Source organism: Somniosus microcephalus, chromosome 16 (genome assembly GCF_052327205.1).
Source record: "Somniosus microcephalus isolate GS21.2 chromosome 16, FLI_Smic_1.0, whole genome shotgun sequence".
Lineage (NCBI taxonomy): Eukaryota > Metazoa > Chordata > Chondrichthyes > Squaliformes > Somniosidae > Somniosus > Somniosus microcephalus.
The window spans coordinates 66858902-66885136 of NC_141002.1; the positions used below are offsets into that span (position 1 = coordinate 66858902).

The window sequence follows — 26235 nt, forward strand, 5'->3', positions numbered from 1 at the left end:
ACTTTATAAAATCACTAGGACCTTTCACCTGTAGTTTTGTAAGCCACACAAATTCTAGCAGTTTACTGCAGCATTATAACAGCCTGCATCAAACTTTGTTTTCTCTCTTATTTGGCTCTAAAAACTTGCAAGAATGGACATCAGTCAAGATTAAAGAGGATGAACTTTGTTCTCGGGAGTAAATCAATGATTGTGTAACTCACTTTAATTAGCAGAAAATTGTACTGATTTCAGGTGCCACCGATAAATCACAGGCAACATAAAATCTATATCAGAAAGTATGTTGTATAACTACTTCATTAGACAAAACTCAATCTCAGTGTGTATCATCTACAAGATGCACTGCAGCAACTCACCAAGGCTTCTTCAGCAGCATCTCCCAAGCCTATGACCTCTACCACCTAGAAGGACAAGAGCAGCAGGCGCATGGGAACACTATCACCTGCAAGTTCCCCTCCAAGTCACACACTATCCTGACTTGGAAATATATCGCTGTTCCTCCATCGTTGCTGGGTCAAATTCCTGAAACTCCCTCCCTAATAGCACTGTGGGAGTACCTTCACCAAAAGGACTGCAGCAGTTCAAGGTGGCGGCTCACCACCAGCTTCTTGAGGGCAATAAGGGATGGGCAATAAATGCTGGCCTTGCCAGCAATGCCCACATCCCAGGAACAACAACAAAAAATGACCCTCTGATGAATAGGTATTCTACTCCAGACTATATTTACATAATATAGGTCATTATAGTGACTAAACTCTTGGGGTTGAGTTCCCACAAACAAGTGGAGACATTTCTCAAAGAATTATTTTGAGGGTAAGCATCTTTTTTTTTTTTTTGAAATGACTACACTCACCCTCTCTCCTTGGCAGTTTCTCAACATTTTCAAAACTACAGTGTGTCAATCCCAATTATGGATCTCTTACCACTTTGAATAAACAGCTCCACCAGCTGGTCCTTTGATGAACTTGCTTCCATCTCAATTTTTATTATTTCACAACTGGAACCAGCAGCTTCTTGTTTGTGCTGTGGAGAATTGCAAAATGTGGACTAATTAACTTCAAACTGCAGCCTCCAGGTCAGTCAGGAAAGATACAAGTAACACCCACTTAAACTCTTTAACGTAGTATTCTCTTAGGTGGCTATGGATTTTGGATCCCATGGACTGATCAGAAGTTTCAAACAGCTGCAAATCCATACAATGCAGAATTTGATCCTTTTGTCAAATCAGAAAGATTGCTTCTTGATTGAACATATCAAGGACCCCATTAGGGATAACACATCGATGCCTGGTTCAGATGACGACATAATGTGTGAAATTTAAGCATTTTACGACTGCCACCCAAAACTAGATTACACCCTACATTGTATGGAATTGTGCTTTGGATCCAACACCCATAACCATCATACTATCTACAGTGATACATTTTATGTCCATTTTTTCCTACTCTGTCACAGCAGCAAATGTCACTGCCCAGTGGCAATTGTCAGCATGCTCCAAGCCTTTGCTATATGCACCTCACACAAAAGAAACATAAAATAACAATATTATTGAAGCAAGTTGACAACATAATCTATTATATTAAAAATCTTAAAACTGTGCAGTGTTTCGGTCAATGTTTTCCATTATGCTTCTGATGCCCAGATTTACAATGGAAACTGCTTATTTAAATGCTGTCATGCACTCAGTACACCTTCTCACTAGGGGAAGTCCTGCAGTGCCACCACTGACAGGATGTATAATTAGAACACAGGGGCCTGGAGTTTCTGCCTTGGGTACAATCGGCGATCCAGGCGCAAAATGCGCTAATTTTGAGAAGGGTTTCTTTTCTCAAGTCTCCGCTCAAATTGTCAAATGTAAAATCTGCCATCGACCAGCACAGTGTTTTAGAGCATAATTTAAAAAAAAAATTGTGCTTTAAAAAAATATTCCTCGATATATTTAAGAGTGGTAACTTGGTGTGTGGTTTGATTATAACAGCTAAAAATGGGTTTATCACAAAAAAAGCATTTTTAATCAGTGTCTAGTCCACCACCTGTGAGTAACCCAATTTAAATAACTGAAAATTATTTTTAAAAAACTATACAGAACCATTTGCTAGTTATATTGGTGTACAGTAGTCAGTTTTAGCAAATTCAAAAATTATATTCAAAAGCTTTCAAAACATGCCTATTAGTGCCCTTGCACCTAAAAAAAAAGCTTAAGTTTAAGAGTTTCCTCGAAGGCCGGAAAACTGGTGCAATTAGTGGAAATTCCCAATGGTGATTAATTCGTTCTGGGGGGCGTGGCCAGTTTTGTGGGCAGGGCCGGTTTCTAGTGCGATGTTTTTTAAACTAGTGCAAAAGATGGCGGAAACTCGATTTGCATTGAATGTAATTTGCTCTTAAAATTTTCCGATCTTTTGCGCTGGTTTGGCCGATTTCAGGCAAACTGCATTGGAAAAAAAAGTGCAACCTCGTGGAAACTCCAGGCCAACCAGTTTGCATAGGCAGTCTCGTTATAAATGTGGATATAAGAATTTATAATGAAAACATACATAAAAATGAGGACAGAATGTATGACTTTAAAAAGATTGAATCACACCTGCAAGCCGTGGCCCAATGACCCGCCGCCCTCTAACCCTGCTTCACATGAACACACAACCCATGTGCAAGGTCACAGGAGATTGACTAGTATATCCAAAATGGATAGGGGCAAAACACAAAATAAGTGGCTTCCTTGGGACCTGATACTTTTGCTAGAGTGCTACAGATCTCATATTTGATGAAAACAGTCCTATGTCTACCAACTTATGTTTATAGTTCCAAAAAATATAGGTTGAGCGGGGTGTGGGGGGGGGGGGAAAGAGAGGAGAGTGGATTTCATCCAGATTTTAAAATTATACTCTGCCTAAATCAGCCAGTGCATTTTTTTCATCTTACTGTAAACATCTTAGAATTTAAAAAGCTTAAACCCTACAGAAAAATGCAATTTAGAGAACCTATTTACCTTAATACAGTTTGCTATTTGATGTGCAACATGGTCTTGGCAACTTCCTACTGGCCCATGAAAAATTACATTATGATACTGTTCAACCTGTTAAGACAATTCAAAACAAAGTTCACATAATGAAATTAAAGACCATCAGTCACAATAAAACCAGAACTACATACAAAGATTAGGAGGAACAATTGTAAAATAAAAAAAACAAAAAATGCTTAAATGCACAGGTATCTGAAAACACAAAAACAAGTTGATACTTCAGATAGACCATTTGTCAGAATGGACCCTATCCATACTAATCTCACTTTTCAGATTTCCATCTTACTACCTCAAGAGCAGCAATTGATACGTACAAGGTAACTGGATTAAATGATCGCATTCGTAAGATGAAAAGAACAGGAAGGTTTTGAAAATATTCCAAGATTCTCACTAATATGTTAAATATACTCAACTAGTAACATCACACTGTGGGAAAATGTATCCTGACAGTGATACACAAATGTCAGTGAAAATGTCATGAAGAGACTAGAGCTTTCAAAATATTTTAAATATGTATGGTGCACTATATGGAAATTCTGAAATACCGAAAGCCAGCGAAGGAATATTTTTCATGCATATAATGAATATTCAAATTGGCAGGTGACATCAAGAGCAAGAAAACCATGCTGAAAGTTTATAAGTTGGGTTAAATACAGTTCACATCACAAGAGAACAGCAAAAACACTGGGGTACATTTTTAATATCTTGTAAATTAGAATTTAAATTTTGTACAAAATGCTTTTTACATCATCTTCCGATGCTTGTTTATTTAAGAGTAGTGCCCTGAAGGGGGTAAATTGAAGAGTCTGTGACAAAGATTTAATGCCCACATGGTTAATTGAGACTTATAAAATGTTCCCTTCCTTGACTTCTCGGTCTCCATTTCTGGGGATGGGCTATCGACAAATATCCACTATAAGCCCACCGACTCACAGCTATCTCGACTACACTTCCTCCCACCCCGCTTCCTGTAAGGACTCTATTCCATTCTCACAGTTTCTCCGTCTCCGTCGCATCTGTTCTGACGATGTCACCTTCCATACTAGTGCTTCCGATATGTCTTCCATTTTCCTCAACCGAGGATTCCCCTCTACCGTGGTTGACATGGCCCTTGACCGTATCCGTCCATTTCCCGCACTTCTGCTCTTATCCCTTCCCCTCCCAGAACCACGATAGGGTTCCCCTTGTCCTCATCTTTCGCCACACCAGCCTCCACATTCAATGGATCATCCTCCGCCATTTCCGGCACCTCCAGCGTGATCCACCACCAAACACATCTTCCCCTCCCCTCCCCTTTCAGCATTCCAAAGGGACCACTCCCTCCGCGACACCCTGGTCCACTACTCAATCATCCGCAACAGTCCCTCCCCTTCCCACGGCACCTTCCCATGCAAGTGCAGGAGATGCAACGTCTGCTCTTTTACCTCCTTCCTTTCCACCGTCCAGGGCCCCAAACATTCCTTCCAGGTGAAGCAGTGATTTACTTGTATTTCTTACAATTTAGTATATTGTATTCACTGCTCACGATGTGGTCTCCTCTACATCGGAGAGACCAAACGCAGATTGGGTGACCGCTTTGCAGAACACCTCCGTTCAGTCCGCGAGTGTGATCCCGAGCTTCCGGTCACCTGTCACTTTAATTATCCGCTCCACTTCACTCCCACTTCGAGCTCGGCCTCTTGCACTGTTCCAGTGAAGCTCAACGGAAGCTCAAGTAACAGCACCTCATCTTTCTATTAGACACTTTACAGCCTTCTGGACTCAACATCGAGTTAACAATTTCAGACCATAACCTCTACCCCTATTTTTTCTGATGGCAGCTAGAGATGATTCTGCTATACCCATTTACACCTCTTCTACACCCATCTTTTGTTTCTTTACTTGTCCCATTAGCATCTCCTTTTGCTTTGTACAATCATCCCTTTTGTCATTTAATCTCTCCTGCCTTCCATCCCATCACAGACCCTCCCTTTTGTTTTTTCCTCCCCTCCCCCCTTTCCCTGCCCTTGCTTAAAATCTGTTACATCTCTGTTTCTCTCTCCACAGATGCTGCCTGACCTGAGTATTTCCAGCATTTTACATAGAAACATAGAAGATAGGAGCAGGAGTAGGCCATTCGGTCCCTCGAGCCTGCTCCGCCATTCGATGAGATCATGGCTGATCATCCAAACTCAGCACCCCGTACCTGCCTTCTCCCCATATCCCTTGATACCTTTAGCTCTAAGAAATATATCTAACTCCTTCTTGAATATATTTAAAGACTTGGCCTCAACCGCCTTCTGTGGTAGAGAATTCCACAGGTTCACCACTCTCTGGGTGAAGAAATTCTTCCTCATCTCTGTCCTAAATGGCTTACCCCTTATCCTTAGACTATGACCCCTGGTTCTGGACTCTCCGACCATCGGGAACATTCTACCTGCATCTAGTTTGTCCAGACCTGTCAGAATTTTATAAGTTTCAATGAGATCCCCTCTCATTCTTCTAAACTCCAGCGAGTATAAGCCCAATCGACCTAATCTCTCCTCATACGTCATTCCTGCCATCCCAGGAATCAGCCTTGTGAATCTTCGCTGAACTCCTTCCATGGCAAGAACATCCTTCCTCAGATAAGGTGACCAAAACTGCACACAGTACTCAAGGTGTGGTCTCACCAAGGCCCTGTACAACTGCAGCAGGACATCCTTGCTCCTGTACTCAAACCCTTTTGCTATGAAGGCCAACATACCATTTGCCTTCTTCACCGCCTGCTGCACCTGCATGCTTACCTTCTGTTTTTATTTCAGATTTCCAGCATCCGCAGTATTTTGCTTTTGTAAAAAATGTTCTATCTAGATTCACCATTTTGTATATGTATCCAGTGCAGTGCAATGGGTCATGAGCCAGACAGCAATGGAGAAATTAAGGATGTTGGAAGAACTGCTACAGTTCAACTGGTATCAGCTGTTCTTTTCCAGATGCTGTTGCTACTCCAATGATAATGCTATGACGACAGAAACTTGACTATTGCTGTAGTATTAACTGGTTGAATATAGGTGTGGTCAACTATCATACTTTATAAATATCGATTCTTTTTTGCCACTGGGTATTGTAGTGGGTAATACCTAATAATAGATATTATAAAGAAAGACGGCTCAAGAAATTGACCATGGTGGTTGCTACTAGTACAGAAACGTCTGGAGAAATTCAGCTTGATGGGTTACTCTGCATCTGCATTCACAAGCCAATTCCTACTTTTTTGGGGGGAGTGGGATGGGGTAGGAGGATAATGAGATGAATTAAGGTTAGAAATTCATTTGGTGCACAGTATCTATTTATTTCTCTGGCTGCGTAAGCCTCTGTGGATTTGTGTCGAGGTCCACATAACAGTCATGCAGAAAGTTCTGATGTGACTCAGTTGAATGTCACTATAGAAACTCTAACTGTGGAAGCAATAAGTGCAGCAAGGTTCCTTTAACCTACAGTGAATGTTGACCATACAATGTGACAATGCTGCCAGCAGAGGGTACCTGAATACCTTCACATTAAACCTGTGTATTGTTGAAACCTTTGAATTTAATTCACTAACTGCATATAACCTGAGCACATAATTAAATAATTTTGGTTGGTTATATTGGTATGCATTTTCCTTCATAATTATGAAGTACAATGAAAATTTGATAGATTAATTAAACTAGTTGTGCCATGAAACACAACTGCAATGTCGCAAAATGAGAAGAAACACAATTAGCAGCAAAGGGGTATAAAAATTAGCAATATAAATGCTGCAGATGTGCTCACAAGTGAGAGTTATAGTTTCTCCATCAAAAATGATGAATTTATTATATACCAGCTGCATGCACAATCCAGCAGGCATCAGCAGAAGCAGCTCCCTGGTGACTTTTCCCCTTCTTTGCCTGTACTACTATACCAGGCAGTACATTTACCCACTGAGCCATCAGGAGAGTGGTGGTGCCATTTTGCCAACCCTCCCAAATTGCCCTGGGGTTGTCAGGAATGACAAATTAATCTCCTGGGTATTGCTGCGAGCAACCCAGGAGAAAATAGGGGAGTACAGTAGCTCCCAAATAATAGCCGTTTGTATTTTTGCTGCAGCAGTAGCCATATTAGGCAACTGTTCTATTCCAATTAGTTCCTAGAGGGAGTGCAACGAAGGTTCACGAGATTGATTCCTGGGATGGCGTGACTGTCGCATGAGAAGAGATTGAGTAAACTAGGCCTGTATTCTCTTGAATTCAGATGAGAGGGAATCTCATTGAAGCATACAAAATTATTACAGGGCTTGATAGGATGGATGCTGGGAGAATGTTTCCCTTGGCTGGGGAGTCTAGAACCAGGGGCCACAGCCTCAAGATAAAGGGTAGGCCATTCAGGACTGAGATAAGAAGAAATTTCTTCACACAGAGGGTGGTGAATCTTTGGAATTTTCTACCCCAGAGGGCTGTGGAGGCTCAGTCATTGGGTATATTCAAAACAGAAGTCGACAGATTTCTGACTAGTAAGGGCATCAAGGGTTATGGCGATAGGGCCGGTGAATGGAGTTGAGGCAGAAGATCAGCCATGATCTCATTGAATGGCCTACTCCTGCTCCTATTTCTTATGTTCTTTTCCATTTGCTGCCCGTCTGGCTGCATATTTTCCCAAGTCTGTAATCTGTGAGAGAGGAAATTATCAAGTCATTTTGGGAATGAAGTGGTTGGAAACCACTGCTGGATTTTTTCTTCCCTTTCCTTAAACATTAATATTTTTCTTTCTCTACAGATGCTGCCTGACTTGCTAAGCGTTGCCAGCATGTTCTACTTTTGTTGGAGATTATAAAGAATTGACCAGCATTGATTTCTTGAAGGAAATGCGAGATCAGAGTGTGCAACTCCCGAGGCAGTGGAAGATCAAAGAACACAACTCCTGAGGCAACAACAACTTGTATTTATATATCACCTTTAACATAGTAAAAGCATCCCAAGGCACTTCACAGGAGCATTATCAAAAAAAAATTGCCATTGAGCCACAGAAATCGATATTAGGACAGATGAGGTAGGTTTTAAAGAGCGTCTTAAAGGAGGGGAGAGAGACAGAGAGGTTCAGTGAGGGAATTTCAGAGTTTAGGGCCTAGGCAGCTGAAAGTGATTAAAATAGGGGATGCGCAAGAGGCCAGAATTGGCGGAGCGTAGAGATCTTGGAGGGTTGTAGGGCTGGAGGATGTTACAGAGATAGGGAGGGGAGAGGCCATGAAGGGATTTGAAAACAAGGATGGGACTTTAGAAATGGAGGCGTTGCCGGACCCAGGATCCAATGCAAGTCACCGAGCACAGGGGTGATAGGTGAACAGGACTTGGTGCGAGTTAAGATACGGGCAGCAGAGTTTTAGAGGAGCTCAAGTTTATGGAGGCTGGCCAGGGCAGCATTGCAATAATCAAGTCTAGATGCAACAAAGGCATGAGGGATTCAGCAGCAGATGAACTGAGGCAGAGCGGAGTCAGGAGATGGAAATAGGCGGTCTTGGTGATGGTGCGGCTATGCGGTTGGAAGCTCATCTTGGGGTCAAATACGACACCAAGGTTGCGAACGGTCTGGTTTAGCCTCAGACAGATGTTTGAGAGTGGGATGGAGTCAATGGCTAGGGAATGGAGTTTGTGGGCTTGTGGCAGGGGCTGGAGAGAATGGCTTCAGTCTTCCCAATATTTAGTTGGAGGAAATTTCTGCTCATCCAGTACTGGATGTCGGACAAGCAGTTTGACAGATCAGACAGTGGAAGGGTCGAGAGAGGTGGTGGTGAGGTAGAGTGGAGTGTCATCAGCGTACATGTGGAACTTGACATTGCGTTTTCAAATGATGTCACCGAGGGGCAGCATGTAGATGAGAGGTAACGGTGTGGGAGTGAGAGGAGAAGCCATTGCAGGTGACTCTCTGGCTACAAATGGATAGGTAAGAATGGAACCAAGCAAGTGCAGTTCCACCCAGTTGTCAAAGGCTGCAGATAGGTCGAGAAGGACGAGGGGCGATAGTTTACCACTGTTACAGACATAGGGCTGGATTTTGATACTGGAGGCGGGACTACAACTTTTGGGGTTGTAGTCCCACCTCCATCGAGTTGTGGCCAACCCACGCGATTTTCCACTTGATTGACCTTGTTGAGCCCGCCCAGCAGGCCGATTAAGGGCCACCCGGCAACAGGTGACGACAGATGAAATGTCAATCTGTGACAAGAGCTTTTGACAGATGAAATATCAGCATTTGACAGCTCTTTGAAGCTGTCAAACACTGACAATCTGTACACTAAGTTAATTCCTCTCTCTCAGGCTGATTTAGAGATCTCTCCAGAACAGAAAGCTGAACGCTGCAACTTTTGACAGCTCGCGGCCATTCTGCTTTCTGTGCCGGTGAGATGAGGGACTCCTGAGACCTGAAGGAAGGAAGGCTGTAAAGGTAAGTAAAACTTCTTTAAACACTTTACACACACTTACCTCTGCACTCATGCACACATCACTCACCTGAACACCAGACATCTCGAACCCGCCAAGCCCTTCAGCCAGACGGTCTGCCTCGCTAACTTGGCGTGGTTTGGAGCCGTCGGGAATCCCACATTTCAGGGATAAAAATAGGGATTAGGCTAAAAACTGCCTGTTAACGACCTGTTAACAGGTAGTTAATTGGCACTAATCCCCTTCCCACCTCGGGGAGGCGGGTCCCAGTGCGGGTCGGGTACCCGCCTCCTTTGAAACTGGCATGGAGGCGGGTTGGGGGCGGGATGGGTTCGTGCCCCCCGATTTTGCGATTTTAACCCCCCACACGCCTCCAATCCCGCCTCAATGGCCCAATGAAAATCGAGCCCATAGGATGTCATTTGCGACTTTGATAAGAGCTGTTTCAGTACTGTGGTGGGGTGGAAACTTGATTTGAGGGGTTCAAACATGGCGTTCCAGGAAAGATGGGCACAGATTTGGGAGGTGATGGCACGTTCACGGACAGCATGTTCAAGGACTTTGGAGAGGAAAGGAAGGTTAGAGATGGGGTGGTAGTTTGGAAGGACAGAAGGGTCAACTCTTGAGGCAGATCAGAGAGTGCAACTCACGGGGACAGTGGGAAACTATTCTTGGGTGCCCTAGCAAAACTGAAGTCAATGGGAATCAAGAGGAATACTCTCCATTGGTTGGAATCATACCTAGCACAAAGGAAGTTGGCTGTGGTTGTTGGAGGTCATTCATCTCAATCACATGACATCACTGCAGGAGTTCTTCAGGGCAGTGTCCTAGGCCCAACCATCTTCAGCTGTTTCATCAATGACCTTCCCTCCATCATAAGGTCAGAAGTGGGGATGTTCGCTGATGATTGCACACTGTTCAGCACCATTCGAGACTCGTCAGATACTGACGCAGTCCGTGTCCATATGCAGCAAGACCTGGACAACATTCAGACTTGGGCTGACAAGTGGCAAGTAACATTTGCACCACACAAGTGCCAGGCAATGACCATCTCCAACAAGCGAGACTCTAACCATCTCCACTTGACATTCAATGGCATTACCATCGCTGAATCCCCCACTATCAACATCCTGGGGGTTACCATTGATCAGAAACTGAACTGGACCAGCCATATAAATACTGTGGCTACAAGAGCAGGCCAGAGGCTGGGAATTCTGCGGCGAGTGTCTCACCTCCTGACTCCCCAAAGCCTGTCCACCATCTACAAGGCACAAGTCAGGAGTGTGATGGAATACTCTCCACTTGCCTGGATGAGTGCAGCTCCAACTCCAACAACACTCAAGAAGCTTGACACCATTCAGGATAAAGCAGCCTGCTTGATTGGCACTCCATCCACCACCTTCAACACCGGCGCACTGTGACTGCAGTGTGCACCAACTACAAGATGCACTGCAGCAACTCACCAAAGCTCCTTCAACAGCACCTTCCAAACCTGCGACCTCTACCACTTAGAAGGACAAGGGCAGCAGACACATGGGAACATCACCACCTACAAGTTCCCCTCCAAGCCACACACCATCCTGACTTGGACCTGTATCGCCGTTCCTTCCCTGTCGCTGGGCCAAAATCCTGAAACTCCCTTCCTAACAGCATTGTGGGTGCACCTACACCATATGGACTGCAGCGGTTCAAGGCGGCGGCTCACCGCCATCTTCTCAAGGGCAATTAGGGATGGGCACTAAATGCAGGCCTAGCCAGCCAGCGACGCCCACATCCCATCAATGAATAATTTTTTTTTTTTTTTTTAATTTCCTAATTCCCTGTCCACCTTGCTAGTGAGCAAAAAAAAATGTTTAGGCTCAGTGAGAAAAGACACTCAACTACAGGGACCTCAACTTTTATACGGTAAATGCAATAATGTGTGTAAACTGTGGGCGTGTCACAAGATCAAGTGTTGTGATCAAAAGCAAAATACTGCGGATGCTGGAAATCTGAAATAAAAACAGAAAACGCTGGAAATACTCAGCAGGTCAGGCAGCATCTGTGGAGAGAGAAATAGAGTTAACGTTTCCAGTTGATGACCCTTCGTCAGAACTGGAAAAAGCTGGCGATGGAACAGGTTTTTAAGCAAATGTAGGGGCAGAGAAAGGGGGGAAGGGGAGGAAAGAACAAAAGGGAAGGTCTGTGATAGGATGGAAGGCATGATGGTGCGAGGCATAAGGAGATGCTAATGGGACAAGAAACAAAAGATGGCTCTAGATGAAGTGTAAATGGTGACGGCAAAATGAAAGGCAGCTGCCATGTGAGAGAGAGAAATAATGGGAAAAAAATTTAGGGACAGAGGTTATGGTCTGAAATTGTTGAACTCGATGTCAAGTCCAGAAGGCTGTAAAGTGCCTAATCGAAAGATGAGGTGCTGTTCCTCGAGCTTACGTTCAACAATTTCAGAATATAATCAGACTATTTTTTTAAAAACTCTCGCATGACAGCTGTTGATGATTCTGCCATTGCCATTTACACCTCATCTAGAGTCATCTTTTGTTTCTTAACTTGCCCCATTAACATCTCCTTTTGCCTTGCACCATCATCCATTTGTCTTTTAATCTCTCTTGCCTTCCATCCTCAGACCTTCCCTTTTGTTCTTTCCTCCCCTCCCCCCTTTCCCTGCCCCTACACTTGCTTAAAATCTGTTACATCTCTAATTGTTTCCAGTTCTGACGAAGGGTCATCGACCTGAAACGTTAACTCTGATTCTGTCTCTACAGATGCTGCCTGACCTGCTGAGTATTTCCAGCATTTTCTGTTTTTATTGGCAATCCTACAAGAGTCTTGCAGTTTTTTTATATCAGTTTTAAAATTTACTGTTGAACATAGCAGACTAACTCCATTCAGCAAGCATTTCAGTTTACTGCTTTTTTCCTCTTTCTCCATTTGCCTTGCGTGTTGGAACTCTCGCATGCCTTATTACCTTTTACATATTCTATTGTCCCTTTTAAGTTTCTTCATCATCTCACAGATGATCTTTTATATCAGCTAACAGTCTTCCATTAAGCAACTTGCAGGTCGTTCAACCCCCATTAACTTCCTCTGTACGATTGGATTATATGTTGGTACTCTGCCATTTCTCTCCCTTTCCCAACATTACTATAATAAATATCTGCTGATCTGATGAAGGGTTCACACTGGGGTTGAAAACTCTGGTTGAATGTATTTCTGGTGGTTTTATCACAGAAATAGACTGAATAAAACAAAATAATGTTTTTTGCAATTATTTGACTTTTAGAAAGGATGTGGGTGGTGAGGCTCCCTTGGTTACCTTGAGTGGCATATTATTGATTCATCAAATGTTGCACAGGTAAAGACAGATCAAGTACACAGATGAAACAGAAACATTATAAAGCAATTAAAACAGAAAATTAAAGGTGTTGCAATGGGCACCCGCATGGGCCCTAGCTATACAATAGCAAAATACTGCGGATGCTGGAAATCTGAAATAACAGAAAATGCTGGAAATACTCAGCAGGCCAGGCAGCATCCATGGAGAGAGAAACAGAGTTAATGCTTCAGGTCTGGGACCCGTCATCAGAACTGGAAAAAGCTGGATATGGGCCTAGCTATACCTGCCTTTTCATGGGATATGTGGAACATTCTTTGTTCCAGTCCTACTCAGGTTCCCTCCCTCACCTCTTTTTCCAGTACATTGATAACTGTATTGGCGCCATTTCCTGCTTTTGCCCTGAACTAGATAATTTCATTCACTTTGCTTCCAATTTCCACCCATCCCTCACCTTCACATGGTCCATCTTCCCTTCCCTTCCTTGACTTCTCTGTCTCCATTTCCGGGGATAGGCTATCGACCAACATCCACTATAAGCCCACTGACTCCCACAGCTACCTAGACTACACTTCCTCCCACCCCGCTTCCTGTAAGGACTCTATTCCAATCTCCCAGTTTCTCCATCTCTGCCGCATCTGTTCGGATGATGCCACCTTCCATACTAGTGCTTCCGGTATGTCTTCCTTTTTCCTCAACCGAGGATTCCCCTCTACCGTGGTTGACATGGCCCTCGACTGTGTCCGTTCCATTTCCTGCACTTCTGCTCTCACCCCTTCCCCTCCCTCCCAGAACCACAATAGGGTTCCCCTTGTCCTCAGCTTTCACCCCACCAGCCTCCACATTCAACGGATCATCCTGCACCATTTCCGCCAGCTCCAGCGTGATCCCACCACCAAACACATCTTCCCCTCGCCCCCCCCCCTTCAGCATTCCGAAGGGACCACTCCCTCCGCGACACCCTGGTCCACTCCTCAATTACCCCCAACACCCCTTCCCCTGGCACCTTCCCATGCAAGCGCAGGAGATGCAACACCTGCCCTTTTACCCCCTTCCTTCCCACCGTCCAGGGCCCCAAACACTCCTTCCAGGTGAAACAGGATTTACTTGTACTTCTTACAATTTAGGATATTGTATTCGCTGCTCACAATGCAGTTGCCTTGACATTGGGGAGACCAAACGCAGATTGGGTGACCACTTTGTGGAACATCTCCGTTCAGTCCGCAAGCGTGACCCCGAGCTGCAGGTTGCCTGTCACTTTAATTCTCTCCTCCACTTCCGCTCTGTTCTCTCCAACCTCGGCCTCTTGCATTGTTCCAACGAAGCTCAACGTAAGCTCGAGGAACAGTACCTCATCTTTCTATTAGGCACTTTACAGCCTTCTGGACTTAACATCGAGTTGAACAATTTCAGACTATAAATTGGCCCCTGTAGTTCTTTCTTTTTTTTCCTCTGTTGTTTACTCACATGGTAGCTATTAATGTTGCTGCCATCATCATCCAGAGCCATCTTTTGTTTCTTAACTTGTCCCATTACCTTTTGCCTTACACTATCATCCCTTTTGTCATTCAATCTCTCCTGCCTTCCATCCCATCACAGACCTTTCCTTTGTTCTTTCCTCCCCTCCTCCCTGACCTTTTCCAGTTCTGATGAAGGGTTCGACCCGAAACATTGACTCTGTTTCTCTCTCCTCGATGCTGCCTGACCTGCTGAGTGTTTCCAGCATTTTCTGTTGTTATTTCAGATTTTCAACATCCGCAGTATTTTGCTATTGTAAAAACAGAAAATGCTGGACATACACAGTAGGCCAGTTAGCATCTATAATGGGAAAAGTAAGGTTATGACATTTAGGGTGTGTACTAGGGTTGTCAGTCCTCTGGGGTTGTCTTGGTGTTGCCAGCAATTAAGATTGATCTACTGGACAGAGAAAAATCATTGGGGCATTAAAAAAAGTGTTTTTTAAATTTATTTGAATACTTTTGTTTATGGGAGATGGGAAAGGGCTGTTTGAATGGACAGGGAAGTTGGAGATAGGTCATGTGATGAAACTTCCAGGAATATGTCCAACCAAAATTGGCAACCCTAATACAGCCATGTGAGCATTCTACCAAATTCTCCAATTAACTGATTGATTTTAATTAAAACACATGTACTTTGTCCAAGGTTACATCTAATTAGAAGATTTTATAATTAGTAACAGGTTCAAAAGGCCAGTAGTCAAAAAGATTTAGATTCCAAGTAGCTACATATTAAAACTACTGTGGCTTACACACTGCATTTTCTCCCAATGGTCATTTCTAATCTCGCAGGACTATTCTGATTTTAAAAAAATAGAATAACTGATCCAAAGCAGAACAGACTAACATCTTCTAGGACACACTGTACCCCACTGATGTTACTTAAGTGCATAGAGATCTTGCTTATTGATGGACTGTATATTATTCCTATTTAGTATAGGTAGTGAAAAAAGGATTTTCCAAAATCCACAACACTTTCAGCAACATTGATTTTTTGATAAGTGTCTTAAATGTTGAAAACATAATAATTATTGAAGGGGAAATTAATTTCAGTGGAATTCTTTTCCCCGGAAAATCATGTCCTCTTCGCTATAATCTTCACTTGTCCTTGTTGGATCAGAAGATAATGATATAGAACACAATTTGTTTACAATCTGCAGAAAGCTTCATGGACAGAGAACAAAGGATGGTTGAGTAGGAAAAGGCTGTGATTTAACAGAGGGGTTCAGGAGGAGTCAACTGTGAGTGCAAATTACATCTATAAACCAGAGATTAAACACACCTTCTGATCAACCATTACTCTTTTTCTTTACAATATATACTAAATCGGACTTTTTCCACAAAATGAACATCTGAGCTATGGTGGGCTATTATTTTAGAAGTTACTGTAATGCTTTTACTACAGAATAATTGCACTGTAAGTGCGTCTTTTGTGGCCAAAATTACAGGGGATTAAGAGACTGGTTATGTTTCAGAAGCAACTCAGGAATTTAAAGACAATTTTTGAACATTTGATAAATATAGATTAGTCACTTAATTAGGCTTCTTTCTTAAGACTGTTTCAGGAAATTCACCCAAAAATCATAGGCTCAATCAAGTAAAATTATGCTGTGTATGAAGAGGACTCCTACACAGGCAGAATCTTAGCATAGACACACCAATGTGGATTTTTCTTTAAATCCTCTATCAATAAATTTGTTGGTTAAACTTAGCTATTAAGGGGATTGAAACATAAACTTCAGTGTCAAGATCAGCGGAGTATCAGCTATATCTCATCAGCAGCACTGTATCTGTTGCTGTAGCCTGGTATATAGTCACAAATACTACAGCTGGTACAGTAAAACACTCCAGGTGATCTTCGAGATCAAATTTAAGTTTCTACAGGTAGACTATCCTTTATCCGAACTTCCGAAAACCGAAACCCTCTAAAAACCGAAAGTTTTTTCGTTCAGCGTAAGTCGTGCGCACGACATGACCAGAGTGGCGCACGACTTACGCTGAGCAGGGCAGAGGGTCACTGAGTTCCCTCCTGGGTAGGAGATTGCAGGCCGAGCTGGGCAGTGTGAAGGAGGTATACCGGGAGAGTGAACCCAACAATACAGCGGCCCGTCCGATAGCTGCAGCGGCCTGTCCGATATTCTTTTCTCCCCCCCCCGACCCCCACCCTTTCGGATAAGGGATAGTGTATCCTTTATCCGCGCTTCCGAAAACCGAAATCCTCTGAAAACCGAAAGTTTTTTCGTTCAGCGTAAGTCGTGCGCACGACCCCGACCCCGCCGCCCGACAAATTTCTCAGTCTTATAAAATACCTTCTGAAATCCGAAATCCGAAATTTTCCGAAAACCAAAACACGGCTGGTCCCGAGGTTTTCGGATAAAGGATAGTCTACCTGTACTAACTTAAAAAGGCACAATTTGTTGGTAACAAATCTCTTAAAAAAAAATCCACTAAAAGTTGAATCTACGCAGCATCTTTAATATAGAAAATGCCTTAAGGTGCTTCAGAGGCGTAATCAAAAGAATGGATGATGATCCAAAGGAGGAAACATTAGGAGCAGTGACCAAAAGTCAAAAAGGACAGTTTTAAGGAGTGTCTTAAAAGTGAAAAGGGATGTGGAGAGGCAGAGGGGTTTAGGGAGAGAAAAACAATCATACTACCGGAGGGCAACGGGTAGTTACAAAAATCACAGGACTTGTCATGGGATTTCATGTAATGACACCTTACTCGTCCTAGTTATCATTATTTACAGAAGTTGAAAAATTTGGTCTTTTAAATTTAATATTTTTTGGACAAGATGATGGCGTGATTATCACATTTTCTGATTTCTGGGATCTGTAACATTACAACAGTGACTATACTCCGAAAGTACTTCATTAGCTGTAAAGCGCTTTGAGACGTCCGGTGGTCGTGAAAGGTGCTACAGAAATGCAAGTCTTTCTTTCTTTCTTTCTATCTCAGTTTGAATCCCATTCAGATTGATGAGATGATCTCTACTGCCTATAAAAGTCATACATTCACATAAAATGGCTCAACAGAGCTCTTTCTGCTCAAAGAGGTAGGTTTTAAGGAACGTCTTAAAGGAGGAGAGGTAGAGAGGTTTAGAGAGGGAATTTCAGAGCTTAGGGCCTAGGCAACTGAAGGCATGGCTGCCAATGGTGAAGCGATTAAAATCAAAGATGCACAAGAGGCCAGAATTGGAGGAGTGCAGTGATCTCAGAGGGCTGTAGGGCTGGAGGAGGTTACAGAGATAGGAAAGGGCGAGGCCATGGAGGGATTTAAAAACGAGGATGAGAATTCTGAAATCGAGCCGTTGCCGGACCTGGAGTCAATGTCGGTCAGCGAGCACGGGGGGGCGATGGGTGAACGGGACTTGGTGCGAGTTAGGATAAGGGCAGCAGAGTTTTGGATAAGCTCAAGTCATAGCACAAAAAGACGCCAAACAGGGATTGTGTGGGAAATAAAAATGTTTCACTGGTGCAGTTGAGTTAGATTCTGCTGACCCACATTGTTAAAGCAGTGTACAGAAATATTCTACTCTATCTGACCCATTTTACAGCTGGCCTAGGAATACTAACTAAGTGCTAAATTTGGAAAAATGTTCCATTTCCGGCAACGATATCCCTTACTTCGATGAGGATAAAAGTCATCCAATCTCTCATTTGTGAAAACCCGAAATCAGAGATGAAAGAAATAACATTTCATAATAGCAAAACAAAAAATAATTACCCATCATTTTTGCCCTATAATCATTTGATGAAGCCTATTGAATTATAACTTTTATCAGCCATTTTTAATAACAGCTTTAATATGAAAATAATGCTTTGGTTAAGTAAACATAAAATATTTAACCTTGAAGGTCTTCTAGGAGTAATTTTGTAACTCTTCAGTACTGAAATTTTTCATAGAGCCCACAAGATTAAATTTCCGTAAAATTTCCTCTCAACCAGTCAGTGTTGGTGTTTAGCCTCCATGTAAGCAAAAACTCCTAATCGCATTTACCTTCCCTATTCCCAAATCTCCATTCCTTTTTCCCTCCTCTACCTATCCAATCTAATCTTGATTGTTGATGTAGTTTCTGTCTCAACCACTACCTCTGGAAGTGAATTCCACAGCCTCATAACTCTAAGATTTTCCTGCCCGCTGTTCTCAATCTCTTATAACCAATCTTGTGTCTATGGCCCCTCATTATAAACGTCATGTACAGGAAACTTTCGATTTACCGGCACCAAAATAACCAGAAATCTCGGTTAACCGGCAAAATTCAGGAGTAGGTTCAGGTAAGTTTTACTTCATATTCAACTTGCCTTCCTCCATCTGTTGCTGTGCAAGGGTGTGGCTGCAGCTGTTGCTAAGCTACAGAGACGCTTGCAACTTGTGGCCATTGTTCTGCACTTGTTGCTAAGCAACAGGGTTTGTTGCTTTATACGGAGCTGTCAGCTCTCCGTATCTTTTACTATAGCTTTCGGTTATCTGGAATTTTTGATGAACTGGCACCACGTCGGTCCCGGATAAAAAAAAAAGTTTCCCGTACTGGAAACAGTTTGCTTCTATCGTATCCCATCCTTTCATAAATTTAAACACTTCTATCATATTAACCCATAATTTGTTACTCTAACAAAGAATGTCCCAATTTTTCAAGACTTTTCATATTTGTATTTCCTCATACTAGGCAGCATCCTAGTGAATCTGCATTGTACGCTCTCTAAAGCCTCAATATCCTTCCTACAACGTGCAGCCCAATACAGCACTCTGAGGTCTTAAGGTTTTACATAAAAATAAGGAAGAACTTGCATTTATCTAGTGCCTTTCATGATCTCAGGACATCTCAATGTGCCTCACAATCAATGAAGTACTTCTGAAAGTGTAGGCTCCATGATTTCTTAGCTTTTATATTCCATACCTAGTGAAAAAAACCTAGAATTGTGTTAGTTTTTCTACGGCCTTATTAACCAAAGGTGCTACCTTCAATGTCTTGTGAACCTGTTCCCCTAACTGTCTCTGGACTTCCACAGCACCAAGCCCACTTCAATCCAAAATATAATTAATTACTTTTTTTTTAGCCAAAATGAATGATCTCACATTTACTGACACTGAATTCCATCTGCCACTTTTTAGCCCATTCCCCATTTGATCAGTATCCTTTTGCAACTTCTTTGGTCTTTGGAATTAACTATACCTCCTATTTTTCTATCATCTGCAAATTTCAACACCACTCCCTCCAGGCCTATATCCAAATCATTGATCTGCACAGTGAACAGAAATGACCTAGATCTATTTTTGTCAAGCGCGATTGTTCCTTTTGAAATGTGTGCTGGCTACTTCTAACTATTTTCTCTTTATCTAGACATATAGGGCCAGAAATTCCAGGCCAGAAGCGTGAGTGCGGTCGGCTTACTCACGCTTCTGGCCGTTGGAAATGCCGGCGTTCAGCATGAACAGCGCATGCGGGGAACGCCGGCATTTCCAGACCTCGAGCGCGTGCGACTGCACAGGCAGCGCTTGCGCAGTGAACTTCGTGGATTTCATTCATGAAATCCGTGAGGTTAAGTCCTTAGAAGTTACACTGAAAAAAAGCAAGTGTAAAGTGGTTCATTGGCTGCGGAGGAAGATATATTTTATCGTGGAGCTTTTGAAATGCAATATTTTTGTTTGGGAAAGGGAGGGAAGTTATTTTAAGTAAGTTTTAAAGTTAAAATTTTTTTTTTTTTTTTTTTTTAAAAAAAGGGTTTTCAGAACGGTAGGTAGAAGGAGCAATTGTGGCTGTGTGAATGGAATGTGAGAATGAGTTATGTATGTATGTCCACATATATTCCTTTACGTATATGTATGTATGTTTTATATTCCTTTACTATGAATGTATGTTTTTAATTATGATTTTCCAATAAGTTACTTTCTCTGAAAGTCATAATTAAATAATACATTCATACACATAAGTAAAGGAATATATACATAACACGCAAAGGAATATATACAGACATACATACTTTCAGAAGCTCCACGATAAGAAATATCTTCCTCCGCAGCCTCTGTAGCAACTGTACCCATGCTTTTTTCATGTGTAAGTTCTAATGACTGGACCTCACTGAAAGCATTAATGAAAGCGGCGAATTATACTGCGCACGCGCTGCCTGTGCAGTCGCACGCGTTCTGCCTCTGAACCCCTTCGTTCAGAGGACAGGAAATGCCGGTTTTCCCCACATGCACTGTGCATGCTGAAAACCGGCATTTCATCCGGCCAGATGCGTAAGTACCCCGACCGTACTAGCGCATTTGGAAGGGAATTATTGGGCCAACATTTTACATGTCAATAAAATAAAAAATTTAGCACTTGCACGACTTGCCCCCTCGCATCTGCGACTGAGGGTCCAAGGAGGTGCATTGCGCAAGAGGTCATCATCGCACGTATCCTCACACTGTTCCCTTTGGGGAACTGTATGAAGTGGTGGAAGGATTTATGGCCGTGATTAACGCTCATTCCGTGACCGTAACCATCTTTGAACCAGCCATTAGGGTGGTTAGTCCTATGGTGGGAGGGTTTTACGGGCTCCCACAACCCATCTGAGGGGGGGGGGCCACCAACACCCACGGACGCAAGTATCCCGCTGGATGTCCACCCAGAATTTAAAGTTGGAGCTCCGACTCCACTTGCCGGGACTGTCTGGAGTGGGGTTCAAAACCCTACTCCTTCTGGCCCAACGGTGGGGATGCTTACTGCTACGCAAAAGGCCCACTCCGCACAAAAGGTGACACCCATACGTTTCCTGTGCCTTTTCCCTCCCCGTGACTGGAGCCCTATGCTGCCATTTCACGTAGCTAATCGGATTGGGCGTTTGTCATAGCGGTAGGATCCCCGCCGCTGGGCCAGATCAGGGTAGGGTTTCGAACCCCGCTCCAGACAGTCCCGGCAAGTGGAGTCGGAGCTCCGGCTCTAAATTCTGGGTTGACATCCAGTGGGATATTTGCGTCCATGGGTGTGGGTGGCCCCCCCTCCTTGTATAGCTTGTGGGAGCCCGTAATACCCTCCCGCCATAGGACTAACCGCCCTAATGGCTGGTTCAAAGATGGTTACGGTCACGGAATGAGCGTTAATCATGGCCAGAAATCCTTCCACCACTTCATACAGTTCCCCAAAGGGAACAGTGTGAAGACACGTATGACGACGACATTGCTAAATAAATAAATGGAATTTAAAAAATTCTTTTAGGGCTTTTAAAAGTCTTTAAATTGCTTTAATTCTCTTTAAAACTACTTCAGATTACTCAAAATAATGTAAACATTTAAAAAAGTTTATAAAAGTTACCAAAATCTTCAAAAAACTTCCAAAAACCTATTTAAACTGCTGCTTTGCATGTAAAAAAGCAAAGCAGCTTGACAGAAACATTGGGGGCGTGTCCAGTGAAACTGAGACCTCAAGGGGCGTGTCTCACTTACACTGCACGCTCCTGGGTCCGCGCTGGCTGCACTCCTGGGCGGCGTGACGTCATACGCTGCCCGGGAATGTGCTTTCAATTTCTCCAAGTTCAGGCGTCCCAGAAGCTGATCGGCAGGAGCGCGGGGTAAGTGCAAATACGGGGCTTGCACGCGCTGCAAGCCCCGTTCTGGAATTTCTGGCCCATAGTAATTTCATCTTTAATTAAAATTTAAATTTTCCCTGACCACAACAGTTAACTTAACCGGCCAGTAATTTACCCAGGTTAGCTCAGTTTCCCTTTTCAAGAACGGGTACTACATCGGCTGCTCTCCAGTCCTCTGGCGCAGTCACACTCAATGGAGCCCCGAAATATATATTTTAGAGGTGTGGCAATTTCCTCCTTCATGTCTCAATATCCCAGGATTCATCCCATCACCTTGTCATCCTTTAACCCAACCAACATAGCTAAAACTTTCCTTTTATCCATCATAATGTCATTCATCTGTCAACCACTTCAGGATTCACCTCCTCTCTGATATTTGTGGTCAAATGCCATGCTCTCCCACCAGCTGCCAAAGGGATCACAGCAGAAGATGTCCACTACCTAACATCGATGTGGGACAATTAGCTTACATACAAATTATTGGGAATTTCCTTTCTACAAAAGAAAGGCATAGCACAAGGGGCTGAATTTGCTTAATATATGTTATATACTTTCAAATTCTCTCAATGATCACAGCATGACTTGGGACATTTTTGCAAATAAAATCTCTCTCCAGTAGATCTTTCAAATGCCAGTTTCTAAGGAAATACATGAGAAAATTACAAACTAACCCTCGGAACAGTGCCATGGGTCAGTATTTTAAACTTCAAGTAGCTACCCATAGAATCACCTTCACCATTAGTCAAACAGAAATTCTCAAATGATAATTTTTTATACCTAAACTTCACAAACAAAATATATGCTTCTCAAAATCAAAATTGCTGAATATTAGTGTATTTCAAATTCAAGAAATGCACTTTACATCATGCAGCAAACTAAACAAGTAATTCCTCCTGCACATGGACTGGAAAAATAGTTTAATATTAAATTACTCTAACATACCAGCCTGAGGTAGTTCTGAAGTATACAGACGGGGATAAGAGAGGCGTAAGCCATGCTGTCAAGGCAACCCTCCTGCAAACCTGTTAAAAATGAAGCGTTAGTACAGCAAAAATATACCCTCAAATACACATATAGATTCACACATTAACCAGCTTTAGGCCATGGCAAATTCATAAGTTGTAAGCAAGATGTGCAAGAGAACAAAGTACAGAAGCATGAAGATAAAAGAAATGACAACATTGATATCAGGTCAAAAACAACAGGGAAGGTTTAACAATGCTCACTACTTGTGGGGGGATTTACCCACCAGTCACATAGCAGAAATTGCTTATTCTACCCATAAGTTGGTCAGGAAATCATGGGCAGTGCACCCAAGATTTCCTTATTTGTGTGGCTGGTGGGTGAGGTTTCCCATTGGTTGCCAACATTTGTAAAATTGGCACTGATAACTCTCACCTTGATGAAACTCTCGAGTGGCTATTAGTTAACTTAATAGGGACACTGCAAATGTTATTGGAGCCAATAAATACATACAAATAACATTAAGAAAATAGACTTTGCTAGTAATAGCTAAACACCAGTACAAAATCTGCAGACAGGATATAAATGCTATGCATTATTCTACTATAGATAATGCACAAGTAAACAAGTGAATATAATATATTTGTAAATATTTTTTAGACTACCAAACAGATCTTCCCCTCCACTTCAAATGCCATGAATAACTGTCCTATTGAAAATGGGTGTAGGAACCCTGTCATCACTACAATCAAACTATATGGACGGCCAACGAAGAATGAAAGATTAACCCTGGGGAAGATTCAAAAATACAAGTTTCTATTTGTCTTCACTGTACTACTCTCAAAATGTCCTGTAATTGTTCAACTAAATACACAATGCATTGTATGGGTTTATGGATTCTTCCACCTTTGGGACCCGCTAGCATGAAAATCTATATACTCTTTTCAAGGTCTAGAAAATACTTTAAAATTGTCTCAAACCATTTTGTACTGTCACACGAGTGAAATGGTCTCCTGAATCATTGTTATAGCATCTGTTGTCCAGAGTAGGGCAGCTTGATCCTACATCTAAATCCTACCATACTTGACAATGTGTTCAGGCATTATATCCCTCACCCTGATGTGCCTATAATTCACTAAAATTAAAACAAATATACACAAAGATAAAAAGTGCATGCATTTAACTGAAAAGGGGTACAGTGAATATATAGAAAAAGTTATAAATTCTACAGTAAAGTAGAACAAAACAAAGGAGAAATAATCAAAACCATATATTTAATCATTTCAAGAACAAGGTTGGTGATTATTGCTGAAAGTGAAATTCGAGTCGCTTGCTCACATTGAAGGCATGATAGGCTGAAGAGCCTCTTTCTGTGCTGTAATTTCTATGATTCAATCCTATGATTTTATAAATAAAACAATAAAGAATTTGGATAGCAACAATTGTGCTACACAATGCAATAGCAACGGAAGAAGTCTGACCATTTAAGAATACTGTAACAAAGTTATTTTGGCTCCAGTTTATCAGCGACCAAGGAGAGGACATCAAAAATTGTCCTGGTATCCAAATTTCATCACCTGTGGGGGAAAAAAAGAGAGATATTTGGGTCACTGTCACAATTTGGTAACAGACCTCCTCACTACCTTCATTTTATCCATCTGCACTGACCTCAAAACATTAACAAAATGACACACCACACTTGGGTAAGCAACAAGAAGATACATCCTACCATATCCCCAGATAAAACATTGAGGATTCATTTATACTGCGCACAGCAAGCCAACAACAAATTGGTCTCGAGTTCACTGCAGGTATGGAGATTGCGGAATAAGAGATATGCTGTTCAGCCTTGAAACACTCAGCTGTTGGGAGTTTCACTGAGTTACCTGTATGAAGGGGAGATCTAACTCCATGCTTACACATCAACTCAGCAATGCAAGGCTAAAGTTAGTGTACTGATGCAAAATGAGTAGCAGTAAATTTAAGTATAAAACAAAATATATACTTTTCTTCTTAAAACAGATACATAAAGTAATGAGAAGGGAGAGCAAAGCCAAAGTAAAATTTTAGACTGTGCAGATAGTTCTCGGACAAAATGATGTTCCATTTCTTGAAGGTTTTGAACTTTTTACTGTCAAAACTGTGCTCTTCCTGCACTTTAAACAGCTTGCATATACCAAACCAATGCACCTCGGCATCTAGCTTAAAATATACAGGGGCAAAAAAAAATGAATTTCCACGACAAAAATCACTGCACCCATGCTCCTTTTACCTTGATGGAGTGATGCTGACCGTTAACATATGGTTCTTCCACCATCTATGATGTTCCTGAAGATAATTGATCTGCAGAATCAATTGCAGCGCAGACTCAGATTTTCATGGGTCTTGTGATCTATCTTCAGATGATCCAACTCCCCTGACCCACGATACATGCTGAGGCAGTTCAATGTGTCAGCTTGTTTACACTGTGTTGTAATATAGTGTAATGGTGCAAACATGTCAATTTTCAGACCTGCTGCTATGTTCCCAACCCCACCAAATCCATTTTTTTTTTTAAATTCACAGGGCAACTGAAAGAATAGTCTTTTATATTGTCATTTGTCTTCACTCTCCTGTAGGTCCATTGGAGTCCAACCCAGATCTGGTCTGCTGTACATACAGTAGAGCAGAGGCAAATGATGATATAAAGTAGGGAGTACTTCCTCTGGAGGTTCATTTGGCATTGATCTCCTAAAGCTCAATTTATATGGTAGAAGGGTTATTAATTCAGAGAATGGAACCCACACTATGCCTGTTGTGGATGAGATCATAAAATAATTAGTTTAGAGAGAAATGTTGATTGTTTAAAACTAGACTGGCAAAGGGTCACAGTTGAAACTGCATGCTGGAAGGAGTAGAAAATTGCAGTCATACATTACAGTAAAGAAAGCATGAAAGAGTGAGAGATGGTATAAATAGTACCAGTACATGCCTCTTCTAGTGTACACCCTGTACAGTGTGCACTGGGTTTCAGAACAGCAGTTCTTGTGTCAACAGCCAAATATCTCAAAGCAAAATATTAAAAGTTTTATTTCATCTTATCTCATTCTATCACTCAAATTTTGGAACTGAATAGTATTAAATGAGCAACAACAACTTGCATTTATATAGTGGCTCTAACGTAGCAAAACGTCACAAGGCACTTCGTAGGGGTGTTAACAAAATTTGACACCGAGCCACAGAGATATTAGGATAGGTGACCAAAAGCTTGGTCAAAGAGGTAAGTTTTAAGGAGCGCCTTAAAGGAGGCGAGGTGAAGAGGTTTAGGGAGGCAATTCCAGAGCTTAGGGCCTAGACAGCTGAAGGCACGATCGCTAATGTGGAGCGATGAAAAATCGGGAGTGCGCAAGAGGCCAGAATTGAGGAGTGC

General features: G+C 42.3%; 1 protein-coding gene across 3 annotated transcripts in view; it reads right to left on the reverse strand.

Annotated features, from left to right (window-relative positions):
- cttnbp2 (cortactin binding protein 2) overlaps positions 1–26235 on the reverse strand; it is a 158985-nt gene that overhangs the window by 32055 nt on the left and 100695 nt on the right. For all 3 annotated transcript variants that reach the window (XM_086009190.1, XM_086009191.1, XM_086009188.1), the window contains 4 exons: positions 24308–24403; positions 22806–22885; positions 2987–3073; positions 924–1023 (listed from right to left, as the gene is read on the reverse strand). In XM_086009190.1, coding sequence (XP_085865316.1) covers positions 924–1023; positions 2987–3073; positions 22806–22885; positions 24308–24403 — 363 coding nt within the window. The remainder of the gene's footprint in view (positions 1–923; positions 1024–2986; positions 3074–22805; positions 22886–24307; positions 24404–26235) is intronic.